This window comes from Typopeltis vanoorti, chromosome 26, assembly GCF_054136105.1.
Source record: "Typopeltis vanoorti isolate ZY-2024b chromosome 26, IOZ_Tvanoo_1.0, whole genome shotgun sequence".
NCBI classification, from domain to species: Eukaryota; Metazoa; Arthropoda; class Arachnida; order Uropygi; family Thelyphonidae; genus Typopeltis; species Typopeltis vanoorti.
The window spans coordinates 6575133-6592468 of record NC_143574.1 but is presented as its reverse complement, the minus strand read 5'-3'; the positions used below and the strand labels follow the sequence as shown (position 1 = coordinate 6592468).

Below are 17336 nucleotides of genomic sequence, written 5' to 3'. Positions count from 1 at the left end.
TTGGCTGGTTAACCTATAGTACTTTATACCATATATGGGTAGTAGGAAGGGAAAGGAGAAACTTGTCGACATTTGATTTAAAACTCTGTATATTGTATTCTTTGAGAAATACATCAGGGGAAGACTGTTCCACAGTTCAGCAGTAGCAGGGATGGAGGAGGAGGAGGAAAAGAAACTTGTTCTGTGGGTTTCAAGGTGTACTGTGAAGGGACGTTGGGCAATTTCTGTACGTGTTCCAATGGGTTTAGTACAGAGTGGGGGAGTTATTGATGCTGTTTCAGATGAGCATTTCCATGAAAATATTTATAGAATATACAAATTGCAGAAACTAAACGTCTATGTGAAAGTGGGAGGAGTGAGTTAGTCCTCTGTATTGAGTCAAGCATTTTGAGGGAGCTTTTAGGAGCTCCACTCCAAATGTGAGAACAATACTCGATAGCTGGGGAAATTGCGATTTGTATAAGGTTAACAGCTGTTTTGAAGTGAAGTAACGTCTTCAGCGAAAGAGAAAGCCTAGTTTTTTGGAAGCTGAGGATGCAATGGTTGTGATGTGTTTATGCCAGGAGAGGCCTGATGTCATGGTAATTCCGAGAAAGAGATTTCATCTTGTCTGGGAATTTGAGTGTTATCAAAACTAATACTGGGGGAAAATGGTTCTTTTTTGTGGGAAATAAGAGAGAACTGGTAATGAAGGGGATTCTTTGATGTTTATCTGCCAGTAAGCGAAACTCTAAGAACTAGGACTAAGATCTATGAGTTTCATACCGAAAAGCTATCGGCAAATCCAAGTGTAAGTAACCACTTGGTAGTACAACATCAAGGCAACTCGTATCAAAGGTGGAGCAAGCTCCCTCACTATCCTTGATATTCTATGTTATTCTAGAGAGAACTGGATTTTACTAGCATTGAAGCTGACAAGGTTATCTGAACCCCATCGGAGGATGTTTTGGAGGTCCAAATTAAGGGAAGTTGTGGTGGATGTTCTGTTGGTTGAAGTGAGTTGTGTTGGATAAGGTTTATCAAATGAAAGGGAGGAGTGCAATGTGCTGTCATCTGCAAAACTGTGTATTGGGTTGGAGGTCAACTGAAGTAGGTCATTGATGTACAGAAGGAAGAGGGCTGGTGAGAGAACTGAACCTTGTGGGACCCTAGCATTAGTTGGATGGTGGGAGGATAGGGAGCCATCTACCATTACACATAGTGTGCGTCCAGACAGAAAGCTGGCAATCCATCTGTAGAAGTTCTGAGACAGTCCAAATGATGGGAGTTTGCTTAGTAAGCCTTTGTGCCAGACCCAGTCAAAGGCTTTAGAGATATCAAGTGCAACTACTTGGGATTTGCCAAATTTTTCTGGCATATGTCCAGAGATGGGTGATATATGAGAGCAGGTCACCTGTTGATCGGCATCGACAGAATCCGTACTGGTTGTCACTTAATAGCTGGGTACCTTTAAGGTAGAGTAGGAGTTAAGAATTGATGGTTTTCTCCATCACTTTAGATAGGATTGAGGTGAGTGAGATAGGGCGGTAGTTAAATGGCAGCGATTTGTCATAGGCACTGAAGGAAGATGGAGTTCTTAATTTGAGCCAGTTGTGGTATATGTGTGATTTTTCATTTGTACAGCCTTCGCATATCTTTTGGAGAACTAGGGTCTCGATAAGGGATGGCAGTTCAGAGAAGTGTGGGGAATATATGTTTTCATGCCAGTGAGGATTACTTTGGTGATATGTTCGGTGCATATGTTGGGATTGGAAGACTGAAAACAATAGTCCAACCATGGGAATGAAGCATAGTAGTCTCGGAGGCTGTCCCATTTGGCACTGTTATAATGCCAAACTATTCGTGCAGGGGTGACTGTGTAAGCGTTGTTGCATGGGGCAGGAGATGAGCACTAGGTTGTGGTCAGAATTACCCAGGGGGGGGGCTCACTACATTCACTGTATATTTGGAAGGGTTGTTGGTAAGGAAGAGATCTAGGATATTTGAGGAGTGATTTGGGTTATCTGGTCGCCTTGTGAACAATTTGTGTAAGGTCGTCGGTGATGGCAAATATTTCAGCGTCTCTGCCTGCAGGATCTGTACAACTAGAAGAGGAAAGCCAGTTGGTGTTATGGACATTAAAATCACCTAGGAGGATGATTTCACTATTAGGAAAGCGGAACTGGAGAAAATCAACTTTTGAGGAGAGGAAATTAAAGAGCTCGGAGTGGTTGGTGGTATTAGGAGAGTGAAGATGTTGAAAGAGCAAACTTTGTTTGCTCACACTTGGATAAAGGATTAAACTAATTTTATTATAGGAGAGTAAAAGAGACAGCAGATGAAATTGACTGAGTGGGGGGAGGGATATTTTTAACCAAAGAAGGTCAGAGTTGGGTAATTCTAGGTTAGTTGCTCTCTGGTAGGGTATGTCAGAGTGGATATATGTGCACACACCACCCTTGGGTCAAAAGGAGTTAAATAGTGTATAGTTTGGGTGGTTGAGTTGGATAGTGCTGGGAGAAGGTGAAATTTGAGTTTCTGTTAAGAAACTCAAATTTCACCTTCTTTGGGGTTTGGTTGACTGCAGATGATAGTGGACACTATTAAGGTTGGAGTTGAGACCATGGATGTTGGTGTAGTGGATGCATGGCTTTGACTGCAAGGGTCTTGCACATTTCCTATGCAATGCCTGCATACTGGTCTCCTTGGTGGCGTCACTTAGTTTTTGCACTAGTTTGGATTGTTTGTAGTCTATGGTCCAGCTGTTGTCTCCATTTTGGTGTTTTTCTTCTAGCTGTCTTCGGAGTTGGCATCTTTGTTCCCTTTGTGCAAAGGTTAAGTCAGGGTGAGCATGTACAAGCGATTAGGGCAACTGTCCTTTAGCTTGCTATTTATCGCCGTTATTAATTTGGACATGTTTGTCGGTGTATCACAGATCACTTTCACGAGATGTGGAAAATTTGTTCCATCCTTTCTTTTGTTTATGGGTCCGAAACAATGACATTTGTTGATATTCCTGGGATCTAAGTAGCATTCACCTGCTAGTTTGCTAGCATCTTCATTTAAAGATTTACTGTTTTCCTCTGGGAAGTTCAGAATAACAGCGTTGAGTCTCATGTTTTCGGCCTCAAGCGACGCATGTACTGTTGATGCGATTAAATCTCGGAGTTTGTTAGCAGGTACAGATGCACTTGCGATCAGCCGCTGGTTGTAGAGTATTCCAAGCTTTGTTTCCAACTTTCGGATTTTGGAAGAGAAAGTATCGATCATGTTATTAAGGTGTTGTTAGAGATTTTCAACTCATTTGCTTAGGTTCAGCAGCTGTTTAACAGAAGGAAGGCACATCGAAGAGAAAAAAGGCTGGTTTAGTTCGATAAAAAGCTTGAGTACTGATTCACCTATTTTCGCGAAGGAAGTATGCATCTTTCTTCGCGAAATCGCACAATATACCTTTTTTCTTTCGGTAACTTCAGATTCGCAACTGCGGCACTTCATATTGTCTTTCGGTTTGTTGACTATCGGCTGCGCTATGCTGACGGGACTCGAAGTAATCTTTTGTAGTTGGCCTTTGTTGCAGCCATCTTTACTTTGTATGGTAGGCATAGCAAGTACTTTCACGTGGCTGTTTTTTTAAATGTAAAACTAACTGATATGAATGACTATGGGCACTTATGAGTTGTGTAGAAGTAATTGGCTACTTAGTACCCTCTGTTTTCCATTTACTGGTTATTTTGCACAAAAAAATACTTGCAAATTATGATAAAATTTGAGAGCACAAGTTTAACGAAACTTATTCACAGGCCACAGTTCGGGTGCCATGAGTTTTAAAAAAAATAATAAATTTTCTTCTCGACAGACTGACTGATGAACATTTATATGCTTTGATTCGAATTTATACCTCAGGTTTAAAGTGGATATAGATAATTTGGCTAAGGGAAAACAATCACAAAAGTCACATTAAGCAGGGAGACACACATATTGGGATACTTTGTAATAAACTATATTACTTTGTTTTTATGTGATAATTTTTCATTGAGTTTCATTTTCATGCTTGTTTCATATCTAGTACTTTAAATATTTTTTTAATTGATATAATAAAAATTGATAAATTAAGTATTTCCTTCACTCTCTATTTTCTCTTAATTAAACGCTTGCGGCTCGATTATTAAAAATAAAAGTTGAATGTGGCCTGCAAATCTGAAAAGGTTGCCGATCCCTGCAGTAGACAATGATTTAAGACTGCATTAATTTTTAAAAATAATGCTTATTTACTCACATCTTATTCTTTAATGTATTAAAAAAGATAAACTTTCTGTTGACCACATATACCTGAGAAAAACCTCCAATTGCAAGTTCCTGGTGTAATTTATTCAAAGCTTTTTTACCAGCAATAATGCCAGACTTTAAATTTACATTGTATGGTTCTGTTTGATCTTCAGTTGGCCAGGATGGATAATGTCTTTTCTCATCTACTACATCAATCTGTATAAAGAGGAAACTTTATTATAAGATTTAAAAAAAAAAATTAAAACATTTATATATTTTTAACATATATAATAAATGTTTTGTTTTCAATGTAACTTCACTGTTGAAGATCATAGATTAATAAAAGGAAATTTTGTACTTTCATCCAAGATTAAAAGTACAAAAGTTTCATAATTCATAAAACAATTTTCAATTTTCATAAAACAATTCCATTCAAAAAAGCAGAGCATTCTACTTTGTTTAGAACTCCAAACTATTTACGAACATAGTTAACTTCCAATTGACTCTATTTTACTATGTTTTCCAGTTTTACATATATTGGTTAGTGTAACCTTATAAAAAAGTCATAGGCATTAGTGAAATTTGGCTAACAGCAGAAGATACAGAGAAAGAATGTGAAGGGTTAAGTATTTTCTGTATGGACAGAAAAGACAGGATAGGAAGAGGAAAGAGTACCAAGATGATAACAGATGAGCTGCAGTCAAAAATATAGCAGATGGATGGTTTTTTCTTCTGAGGTAATATGGTGTGAAATTGAGGCCAATATACAGTTGATTGAAACTATAGGCCAAGGGTGGGTTTTCTAGGCATGATGTGGAAGAAGGATCAGCAAATTAGTATAAGTGCAGGTTGAGTAACAAGTATGCCTCCCTTGATGAGTTCTTGATTCCTTGAAGGTCTCTCTTAATAATTATTATTATCTTAATAATAATAATAATTATTATTATTATTATTATGGGGTGGGTTCTTCAACTACGGGCACACAGACTGGAAGGAACAGAGATCACATGACAGGAAGGAAATGGAATTAATACACTTACTGAGAGATAATTACTTGAAACAGCATGTGATGGAGGGGACTTGGGATAAAAGAGTTGTAGAGCTAGTTATACAATCAGAAGACATGTTCATAACTAAGTAGGCCAGACTGCCTGCAAATGGGCATTGATCATGAAGTCTTGACTTCGGAAATTGCAAAACATGAAATTTTCAGATAAGTGGTGTATGAGGAACTGCAAGGCAGGTGATTATCACAAGCTAAAGAAGCAGAAGAGTGCATGGCATAAAAATCTGCAAGAGATTTTTATGCCATGGGGATTTCAGCAGTGCATGGGGATAATCAAGGGCTATCTGGTGGGAACAATATCAGACTATATACATATATATATATATATATATATCCAAAACTAGGAGGATAAATCAGGTAGGAGTTAGATGGATAAATAATATCATTAAGCAGGTTGCAAAAAACCATGGAACATATATAAGGAGAAAGGTGACCAGGCATGGTGGTAAGGAAGTCAAAAAGAAAGCTTATGTATTCATCATACATGTTGATTAATTTTGATGATATATATTAGAACACACACTGACAAGTAAATAATAATTTATTGACTTATTGCTGATGTTTCACAGGTATTCTAACCAGCATCTTCAGAGCACAAACAATAGTTTGTCACAGTGCGTGAGACAACAACAATCTGGTGTAACAATGGGACTAGTTAGAACAATTGTAGCTACAACACAAAGACTAAAGTCCTAATTAGGCACCCTCTATGTAAAAAAAAATAAAAAAATAAAAAATAATAAAAAAATTCTCAAAATTTGCCATTATATGGCAATTTGGCTACTCTCATCCATTCACCCAAGGACACTCTCCCTTATCACATCCAGGAATCTACGAAGTACCCTGTTCGTAATCAAGCTTACTATAGTTCGCCCACCATTTGTAGATCCCTCCTTGGCATTTTGCCAAGAATAGTCAATTCATGTTGAATGGGAGAAAGAAATGAAGGATGTAAGAATTGGTCACCAACATGTGAAATCACGTGCTTTCTTGTCTGTCCCTGTACTAGTACTAGCTTGATTTTTGTTGTCGCTTTTTTGCATTTTTTTTTAATTATTAATTTGTATGATGGATCCAGTACAGTCAATAAGTTCTGTCGTTAAATGTTTCAGTAGCTCTCACAAAAAAATATTGAATAATGTGCTGACATTCTGCGAAAAAGAATCATCAGAAGGCTGTCTTCTTGTTCCGCTTTTTCAAGTCATAAAACGTGCAACTGCAATTGCAGGCATATCAGGAGTCGAGTGTTAAAAGAATTCGTAGGGAATCAAAAGGTGAAGGTAAGCCAAAATTTAAATCTCCTAAAAAAAGCGCCAGAGAAAGAAAACCATCGAAACCATAGCTTTGAATGATTTTGATGAAGACATTATAAGAACAACTATTCACAAATTTCACATGGTCGAGAAAATCGAAATTGATTACTGTGCTTAAAGAAAAAATTAATTTTCTTTGGAAAAGAGAAACTTTAAAGAAAATTCTTCAGGAATTTTGTTTTTTTTTTAAAAAGTCCCAGAATAAAAGGAAACTTATCATGGAGCGAAGTGACATTGTTTTATCTAGAACGCAGTATTTGAGAGCAATAAGACGTTTCAGGGAGGAGAAAAGACCGATTGTGTATCTAGATGAAACTTGGATTGATAGTAATTTAACTTATGGAAAATGTTGGCAGTCTAAAGACGAATGTGGAGTGCTACAAACCGGAAATGCCTCGTGGCGCATAATAATTTTGTGTGCGGGTGGAGAAATGGGTTTTTTACCGAATTCAAACTTACTATACAAAGCCAATTCGACTATTGGAGATTACCATGGGAAAATGAATTCTATGATCTTCAGAAGAAACACTGATTCCAAACCTTCCTAAAAATGCTGTTGTTATAATTGATAACGCTTCATATCACTCTATTCAATTAAACAAAGTTCCAAATTGGTCTAATACGAAGCAAGTTCTTATGGATTGGCTCTCTGCAAATAACATTTCCCATTCCCCAGATATACAAAAAATTGAATTGCTTAATTTGGTCAAAAGAAACTCGCCCACAACTAAACTATTTAAATTCGACACGATGCTCAAAAAGCATGGATTTCTAGCTTTGAGGCTACCACTATATCATTGCGATATTAATGCTATCGAGTATGTTTGGGCAGAAGTGAAAAGTTTCATTCACCATCGCAACGTAACTGGGGATATTGACATATCGAAACTTTTTAAGCTTTCAGAACAGGTGATTGAAATTATTACAGTTCAAAACTGGGGAAAATATTGCTTTCATGTCACCTGATTGGAAAATATATATTGGGACAGAGACGGAATTATCGAAGAATTATGTGAACCTTTGGTGATCAGTTTAAGTGAAAGTGATGGCGATTCGGATGCCGATTCAGATGACTCTGAAGATTAAAAGAATTTGACTATAGTATTTTTTCCAACATTTTTTTTTGCATGGGTTTGTTAAAAGAGTCGCAACATTTCATAAATAATTAATCAGTTTAGAACATTAAAGTGACTCAGTTCTCTCAACTGTAAGTTTAGAATATCTAAATTCATTTGAAATAATTTCTGTTTTTCTGTATAATTATTTTTATTTTATAGAAAACTTTCTTAAAAATAAACATGTTTATTTCTGACAAAGGACGGAGAATTGTTTGTGAGAGCGACCAGTTACATTTTTGTTTTATGCTATACCTTTTTTAATTTTGTTAACACTCTACGTACATTTTTCCAACTGTTATACAAGCAAAATAGTTACACTTTAAAAACAGCAATGCTCGTAAAAGAAAAGCTAAATTTTCCGACCTGTAATAATAAACAAACTCATCCCAGAAGACAGACTGATTACCCTATTATCGGAATGGATTCTCCTTTTTCTGACATGCGCAGAAGTGTTGAGGGACCGCTAATCGGTGGGCAAACTATACTAGCTTTTCCAGTATGACTTTAGCAGATCAAGGGTTTCAATTAGCAGTACAGTTGTGAATAGTGAGGTAATATCAAAACTCACCATTATGTCTGAAATTTTTAAGGTATAGTTTTCTAAAATACCTTTTAGGTGGGTAGAATTTCTGACAAAGGACGAAGAATTGTTTGTGAGAGCGACCAGTAGCTTAGCTAAATGTCTAGCCAGTTTGTATGCGGGACTGTTTATACTATCCACAATAGGGTGTAAAGGTGTACCTTGTTTGTGAATTTTTGGTGCTCCAAAAATTCCTGGGTGTTTTAACAAGCAAGGGCTTAAGTTTGTTTACTGTTTCTTTAGGCCAGGATGTGACTTTTTTTAAACTAATTTATGCACCTTATTCTTTTGTGAGTTGGTGGAATCTCGATCTATAATTCCGTATGTTGACTGATCTTGTAGAAGTGTGTGTATTTTGTTTTCATATTCTGTTGCATCCATCACCACAGTCGCATTCCCTTTGTCTGCTTTGGTTATGATAATGTGGTTATTATTACATAGCTCTTTTAGAGCAATGATTTATTTATGTGGGATGTTATTTCTGGGAGGCTTAGAATGGATGTTTGCCACATCTAAATGTATGTTATTGGCTGGTGCTGAAGGCAGATCGTATATTCCCCGTTCAACAGATACCGTTATTTTAGCTTTCGGAACTTGCTTGGGAATAACAGCAAAATTGTGCCCTCGACTTAAAGCACTAATGGCTTCTTTGGTTAAGATTAATGATGATAAATTCACAACAACATGACCTTGTTGTAATTGCAGTTGTTGTGTAGCACATTGTGTTGTTGGAGAATTTCAAATGTTCTCTGGTGAGATTTTCACTTTCACCCAAATGAGGATATTAATGTGACAGGCACTGATGTGAGAAGAGATGTTGATGAAGTGCAGGTGCTGAAGATAACGCAGAATGTCAATGCAAATATGGCCATGGGATTGGATGGGATATCAGTTCACATTTTAAGATAATATGCAAGTGAAGTGGCAATGCCTCTGACTAAGCTGTTTGTGTGGCAAAGTCCCCAGGGATTGGAAGCAGGACAATAATTTCTTTGCATAAAGGAATAGCTAAGACTGCAGTAGCAAATTATAGACCAATCAATACCTCAGGAGGGATGATAAAAGTACTGGTAAAGTTGGTCAATGAGAGAATTCAAGAATGGGTGGATAAGAATATGATACTCTATGGAGGTGCAGAATGGCTTTGTGAAAGGTCAGTGATGCCTTAGTAATTCACTAACTTTTATAAAATGAGGAGGGGCTGAAAAGTTCTGATAAAAGCCTGAGGTAGATGAGGACTTGTTTGTGCAACAAGGGAAAGACTGTTTTCCTCAGAGGATTGCAAACAGTACAGCAGCATTGTAACAAGTGTATAACACTTTGTGGGAATATGTAGAATAATGTGTAAGTTAAATGGTTCTACCTCAATTCCTTCATGGTAATTATCACAACTTTTCAGACACTCTTGTAGAGTGACAGCTGAGTTGGATAAAAGGAATGGATACACAAACTGGGGAGAGTGGTTGATAAAGGTGATGTAGATATCCTGCAGGATGATTTAAATAAATTGATAAATGATACTGCTGGATTTGCAAAGGTGGTTGATAAGGATGGCACACTGAACTTTATTACAAAAATTAGAATAAATGGGGTCATATATGGATACAAGGGTGAATGATGGACAGATACCAAATAGCAGCATATGGAGGAGCAGAATACAGGAGAAAGCATGTGACTAACGGTGTGCCATAAGGCTCTGTGCTTGAACCACTGCTGTATAATTTGAACAGCTCTGGTAGGGTTCCAAGGGAGTGGAAAGAGGTTAAGATAGTACCATTGCATAAAGGTGGCTCCAAACAAACTACAGACTAATTAATATATCAGGAATGGTTGTTAAAATACTGGAATAGTTGGTGAAAGGTAAAATACAACAGTGGGTGGATAGGGATGCAATACTCTATAGTGGACAGAATGGCTTTGTAAAGAGTAGGTCCTGTCTTAGTAACTTATTCACATTTTATAATAAAGTGACAGCAGAAATGGATAAAGGTAATAGCTACCCCATGATATTGATCAACTTTGCCAAGGCATTTGAAAGAATACCATATGGAAAACTGTTACAAATGGGAATGGATATGAGGCTAGCAGCACAGATGGGGGTGGCTGACAAACAGACACTATATGGTGGAGTGGAATCTAGGAGAATGATGGTGGCTAGTGAAGTACCTCAGGGTTCGGTACTAGGGCAACTACTCTTTAATTTATATATATATATATATAAGTGAAAGAAATATAGGGAAATCATAGGGAAAGATTTAAGAGGGATATTCAGTTGTTTGCTGATGATGCAAAACTGGGGAGAGCATTAGTTGATAAAGGTGATGTAGATATATCCTGCAGGATGATTTAAATAAATTGATATTGTGAGCAAAGAATAATTTTTGCCAATTTAATGTTGCAAAATGTAGGGTTATACACTTCAGGTTGAAAAGGTTGCATATAGTGCATCATATTGATGATATTGGATTGCAGAAAATTGATGAGGCTAGGAACTTTGGGATGGTGGACAAAGAAGGTGCAGAGGGCCTATCGCAAAAGTTGGTAAAATATGATGGTAATACTGTTATTTTTGACCACACGAACTATAGGAGAGAATAAATAACTATTATTCGGTGTTTTTTTTGGTCAAATATATTTTAAAACAAAGTCATACTAACTAGTTTCACCAACTGTGGCTGCTGGCTTCATCAGGGTAAAAGATGTATAAAAATAGTTTTCTTCTTCTCTCTTCCATCATCTATGTGGATGATGATGAGGCCGAATGAACTCTTTCCACTTCTGTCTGTCCCAGGAGAGTCCAAACAATTCTGTCCAGTCTGGTGTCACTTGTTGTGATTTGGTTTTCAGGTCCTCTTTTATTTTGTCTATCCATCTAATTCTGGGCCATCCTTTGGATCTTTTACCTTCCATTGTTGTATTCAGGGCTTTAGATGGTAGTCTTTCTGTTCCCATTCTGGTCGCATCCATGGCCAAACCATCGCAGTCTTCTTTCTTGGATTTTGTCTATTATTGTTATTTCTTGTTTTAGTCATTTTTCCTTATGTCTTCGTTTCTTAGTCGATTCAGCAGCTCCAAGTAATCTTCTTAGCCAACCCATTTCAGTAACTAATCATTTTTTCCCTTCAGCCTTTTTGAGATTCCAGCATTCACTTTCATAGAGGAATATTGGGAGGACCATTGTTTCATAGATTCTTACTTTTGTTACCTTTATACTCAATAACTCCTCCAAGGTAGGTAAAGTTTTCTACCTGCTCTAGATTCTTACTATCAATTTCCAGATTGGTGCTTCTTTTTCCTATTTGCATAATTTTTGTTTTGTCTATATTTATGTTTAATCCAGATTTCATACACTCCTATATTTTATCAGAAATTCGCTGTAGATTTTCTTCTGTGCTTGCAAGTAATGCAATGTCATCTGCAAATTTTAAATTTTCACATTTTTCCCATATATTTTGATTCCAGAATCTTCATTGTTTAAGGCCTTATTGGTCGCTTCTTCCAGTGCAAGACTGAACAGGTCTGGTGACAGATTGTATCCCTGTCTTACTCCGCTTTCTGTGTAGAACCAGTTGGTTAAGGTGTCCTCCATTCATACTGCACTTTCAGATTTCTCATACAGATTTCTTTATTATTCTTATTGTTTTGTTGAGAATTCCAAATTCTTCCATAATTTTCCATAGTTCTCTTCTATGGATTGAATGAAATGCCTGACGAAAATCTATGAAATTTATGTAACAACTGTTGTACTCTAGTGTCTTTTCTATTAGCTGTCTTAAGGTGAATAGTTGATCAATTGTGCTTCATCCTGGTCTGAAACCTGCTTGTTCTTCTCCTAGTGCTAGTTCTATATATGGCTTAATTTGTTTATGGAGTACTTGCGTAAAAACCTTACTTGGAATACTGAAAAGGCCAATGCCTCTGTAATTATTGCATTCTGTTTTATCTCCTTTTTGGTATATAGGAGTTATAACTGATTTAACAGTAGGCACTGCTTCATTTTTGTAGATCCTTTCAGATAATGTTTTTAATGGTTCCAAAAGTGTTCCTTTCCTGCTTTTAAGAGTTCTGTGTGTATTTGATCAATGCCAGGTGCTTTCCTAGTTTTGAGTTTTTCTATGCTGTGTGCTGTTATTTCTTAAAGATATTTGTTTCCTCTTCCATTTCAGTGCTGGAATAGTAATATCCAGGGAGCTGTTTTTATTATATAAATCTCTGAATATTCTTCCCATCTGGCCATTCTTTTTGTTTTACTTTCAATTAGTTGTCCCTCTTTGCTTTTGATCATTATAATTTTTGTTGTCCGTGTCTTACTAATTTGGTCTATTTGTTTATATAATCCATGAAGGCTATTTTCTTTTGATAGTTTCTCTGCCATTTTGCATTTTTCTTCTAACCAGTTATTCTTGCCGCTTTTAATTAGTTTTCTAATTTCTCTGGTTAATCTATTATATTTATTTCTGTTATAGATCTGTTTTAGTTTCATGCTTTTCCTTTGATCACTTAACCTTTTTACTTCATTCGAGATCCAGTCCTTTTTATTTTCTCTTTCTGTGTAACCTATTGTATTTTCTGCCAATTTTAATATTATTTCCTTTAATTTGCACCAATGTTCTTCGATGTTTATATTCTGTTTTGGTAGTTCCTTCAGATTTTTATCTAGTTCTAGTTGATATTTTCTTAGAATATTGTTGTCTTGCAGTTTTTTTTACATTCAGTCTCCTTTTGACTCTAAAAGTGTTTTCAGATTTTAACTTTATTAGGTTTGCTAATACTAGCTTATGGTCTGGTCCACAATCTACATAAAAAGATCTGCAATTTAGGATACTTGATTTCCATATTTGGTTGTACTCTAGTGTCTATCATATTCTTGGTTTGTCTGTCTGGTGATATCCATGTCCATTTTCTTTGGGGTTTTGGTTGTTTAAAGAGAGTGTTGGTTATTGTTAGTCTATTATTTGAGCAGAAGTTTAGCAGTCTTTCACCATGTTCATTGCTTTCTCTATACCCGAACTTTCCGATTACTCTTGGTCTGGTATCCCAGTCTTTGCCTACTTTTACATTTAAGTTGCCATTACAATTAGGAGATCTTGACTTGATGTCTGCTGTACTGCTTTTTGCAAATTTATATAGAACTCCTCAATCTCTTCTTTTAATGATGTCGAAGTTGGTGAGTATACTTGATTAACAGTTAGTGATCTGAATGATGTTTTAAATCTTGCTTTAATTATCCTAGGTGAGATAGGATTGTAGGACAACAGAGAGTTTTGAGCCTTTGGTTTTAATATAAGTGCTACGCCTTCTTGGTGTTTGTTGTCCTCCCTGCCCGAAGTTAAGATTTTGTACTGTCCATGGTGGAATTCTCCTTTTCCAATCCATCAGGTTTCGCAGAGTCCAATCACTTCCCATTGGTAGTTGTCTAATTCATGCAGTACTCATGAATGCTCCTTCCTGGTGAGGAGTTCTTACATTCCATGTTCCTATGCTTGTTATGTTTTTCCTATCTATTAGGTGATGTTTTGTTCCAATAGCATATTTTTTGCCTTCACTATCTTGGTTCCCTAAATAGTAGGCACGACCCTTGTTTGACTGGGCGACGGTTGAGCTGGCATGTATCTTTAGGTTGGTTAGAGCTCATTCGGTTTCAATGCTTAAGTTTTTGGCAAGTGTCAACCACCACTCCTTGACCTGAATTTAGCCGCTTTTTTAAGTAGATAGTGAAAACTACAGTTTGAGAGGAAAGAGTCACCCCCTCGGCCTCGAGTTGCTCTAATAGCACTGGGGGAGGGGTGGGGAGTAAGAAGTAAGAGAGTAGAGGGAAAGAAGAGTAGAAGACCAGTCTCCAGATATGATATACCAAGTGTATATTGTATGAAGTAAGATCAGATCTAGCTTATATATTGGGTTTGTCATGCCTGTACTCACCAATGTGAGCCCCTGAGAAAATAAAAATAGTATGACCACTTAAATGCTAAAAACTGTTAACACTAAAACCATAAAATAAACCGAATACAATTATATTTTTTATAAAAGCAGAAGAACGCGTACATCACACACATAGCACGTGTATGATCTGTAGTTGTTGTGTAGGAACAAATTGTAGTTGGCAGCAAAATTCAGTTCTGGCATGTTGAAAGATCTAATAAGGTCTTCCAGATCTCGGGCAGAATCAGTCCTTGGTTTCTATTAAGGTTTTGTTCTGATCGGAGAACCGTTGTGGCTTCTTTTATAATTCGGGAGCGGAAGTCCTCCTCTAAGTAGGGCATTGAGCTTTTATCCCATTCTATAATGTGATTAATCCTAGCAAAATGAAAGGCTAACCCCGATTTGTCTTCTCTATTATTACTGACGTCTCCTATGTGCTCCTTCTTCCTGATTTCAAAACTTCTTGAAGTCTGGCCAATATAATTCAAGCCGCACGAGCAGAGTATGTTGTAAACTCTGGCATATTTAAAAAAATGGATGATGTCTTTTGGAGATCGTAAAAATTGGCAAATGATCTGTGCAGGTTTAAAAGCTACTCATATACCATGTGACTTGAGGAGTCTGGCAATCTTATTAGAAATTGTCCCTACAAATGGAATCCCAATGGTAGAATTATAACGTATATCTTCAGGTTGTCTTTGTGGAGTCACAGAAAAGTATCTTGTGGATCAATTTCTTAGGATAACCATTCTTTGTAAGGTCATTTGATATCCAGGAAAGTTTAGCTTGGAAGTCTTTATCATCTGTCGTAATGAGAGAGGCTCTATTATTTAGCATGTGTACAATGCTGAGTTTCTGAGAAATATGATGTGAAGAAGGGAAGTGCAAGTATCTACCTGTATTGGTGGGTTTACGATAAACTGTAAGGTTGATACGTCCATCTATTGATTTCTTGATTAAAATGTCAAGAAATGGTAATTGGTTATCTTTCTCAAGATAACCATCAAAAAATTTCATTTTTTGATGCAAAGAGTTAATCTTGCCTAGAAAATTGAGCAAATTCTTTTCCGTATTTTTCCAAAAAATAAAAATATCATCAACATATCTCCACCAAACTATGGGTTTATGGTCTAGTTGAGATAAAATTATACTTTCAAAAAAAAAACCCAAATAAGAGTCATTTATTCTCTCCTATAGTTGGTAAAATAGCTCAAAGGATAACTTCGATGCAGAAAAACATGCTAACAAGTAAAAATATGGAAGTTATTATCCCTCTTTATAAGGCAATGTGATTCTGCCATATCTTGACTACTGTGCACAGATTTGGTCACCTGGGGATCTTGGGGAACAGGAGGTGGTGGAGAGGATTCAGAGATGAGTGACTAAGTTGGTGACAGGTCTGTGAAATGTTCCCTATGAGGTTAGGTTGAAGGTTTCTGGGTTACAAAGTGTAGGTGATAGGCAGAAAAGATGGGACATGATAGAAACTTTTAAGATATTAAAGGTGTTTTATAAAATTGATGCAATATATAAACTTTTCCAATATATGACAAATAGAGAACTAGGAGCAATCTGTGGAAGTTATGTAAGAGTGTGGCTAGTAGGGGAACCAGATTTTTTTGCATGGAGCGTGATGAGTGTATGCAATGGATTACCAGAATTGGTTGAGAGTTCCCAGATGGTGAATGATAGGATTTGTGTGTATGATGGTTGATTTGGGTCTCCATGGAGTCCAGAGACACCATGGAGATGCCATAAAATAATAATACCATATGATTCCATTTTTATGATACTGTTTCCTCCATTTTCTATGGTTTTTTTTTCAAAAGCCTCCCAAAAATTTTGTGATATTTGTGATATTTATCTTCTACATTCTTACAAAAGTCTTCTGATGACTTGTTTAGCCACCTTTATAGCTTTGACTTTCTTCCTTTTCAACAACTGCCCAAGTTCATCAAAGTAGTTCTAAGTTTTCTACTCTTGTAGACAACTTTACCACACGTCTCTCTGTCTGAATCAATCAATGTTTTTCTTTTCTTTTCTTTTATTTATTTTTCAACATAGTCTGTCAATTAGTGTCCAATTCTTGGTTTAATTCCTGCTTTAACTTGTTCATCTTTTCTTGAATGAAATTTATATAAATATTTGAGTCTACAGCTCAACTTTGAAAGCTGCTTGATTTAGATTCTTTTCATAACTCTTACATATTTTTCTTATCAATATGAAATTCATTTTATCCAGCTCAAAACAAAAATGGTAATCACTTTCTATTTAAAATTGTCTGTATGCTATTATGTTGCAAACCAACATGAAGATATAACTATGAACAATAACAGCAATGAATTTTTTTTTTTTTTTTTTTTTATTCTTGCCTCTTCTCTCCATGTGAATTTTTGCACATCTTTATGTTAGAATTGGTGTTAGTAATGACTAATCCATGTTCTGAACAGAAATTCAACAGGTACTCACCACTATTATTATTAGCTATACTCTTTTCTCCAAATTTTCCCTAAATGTTTTTGTATGCCTGGTAATCATTTTTTACTCTGCTGTTTAGATTTTCCACAAGGACCAACTTTTCCTTTTTTTTTCCCCTCCCGTGTCAGCTACCGTCTCTAATGACTCAACAATTCCTACACTTCTTCCTTAGAAGAACCATCTGTGGGACCAAAGGCACAAACAAGTTTCATTATTCAATTCGTCATGTTAGTGTCCACATCATTCTACTTGATACTGCCTTCCATTCAAGAAGATTATTCTCGTGTTGATTACTATAGTCACTCCTTTGCTTTCTCGGTCATTACTGCCTGAATATAACATCTTGTAGTTGCTACTTGGAAGATTTTCATCTGCTTTTGTCTTTTTTTGTCTTGGTAACACCAATTAAGTCAATATGTTTCTTCCTTATTTTTCTACTACTTCCACTTCTTCCAGTATTGCTGGAGGTTTCAACGGAGAAGAAAATTTTTAATTTTACAGTCTGACACACACACACCTATATGTGTGACTTTTCAGAGCTGATCTTTTGTTAGATTAATATAACTCCTTTTGTAAATCATCTTTTCTACATGAAATTCTTGAATGCTATCCCT

At 36.3% G+C, this 17336-nt stretch overlaps 1 protein-coding gene across 1 annotated transcript in view; it reads right to left on the bottom strand.

Moving 5' to 3' along the window:
• LOC150092290 (glycogen debranching enzyme) overlaps positions 1–17336 on the bottom strand; it is a 461626-nt gene that overhangs the window by 253736 nt on the left and 190554 nt on the right. Inside the window, exon 13 of the mRNA XM_090414998.1 lies at positions 4309–4461. Within this exon, the coding sequence (XP_090271124.1) occupies positions 4309–4461 (153 nt within the window). The remainder of the gene's footprint in view (positions 1–4308; positions 4462–17336) is intronic.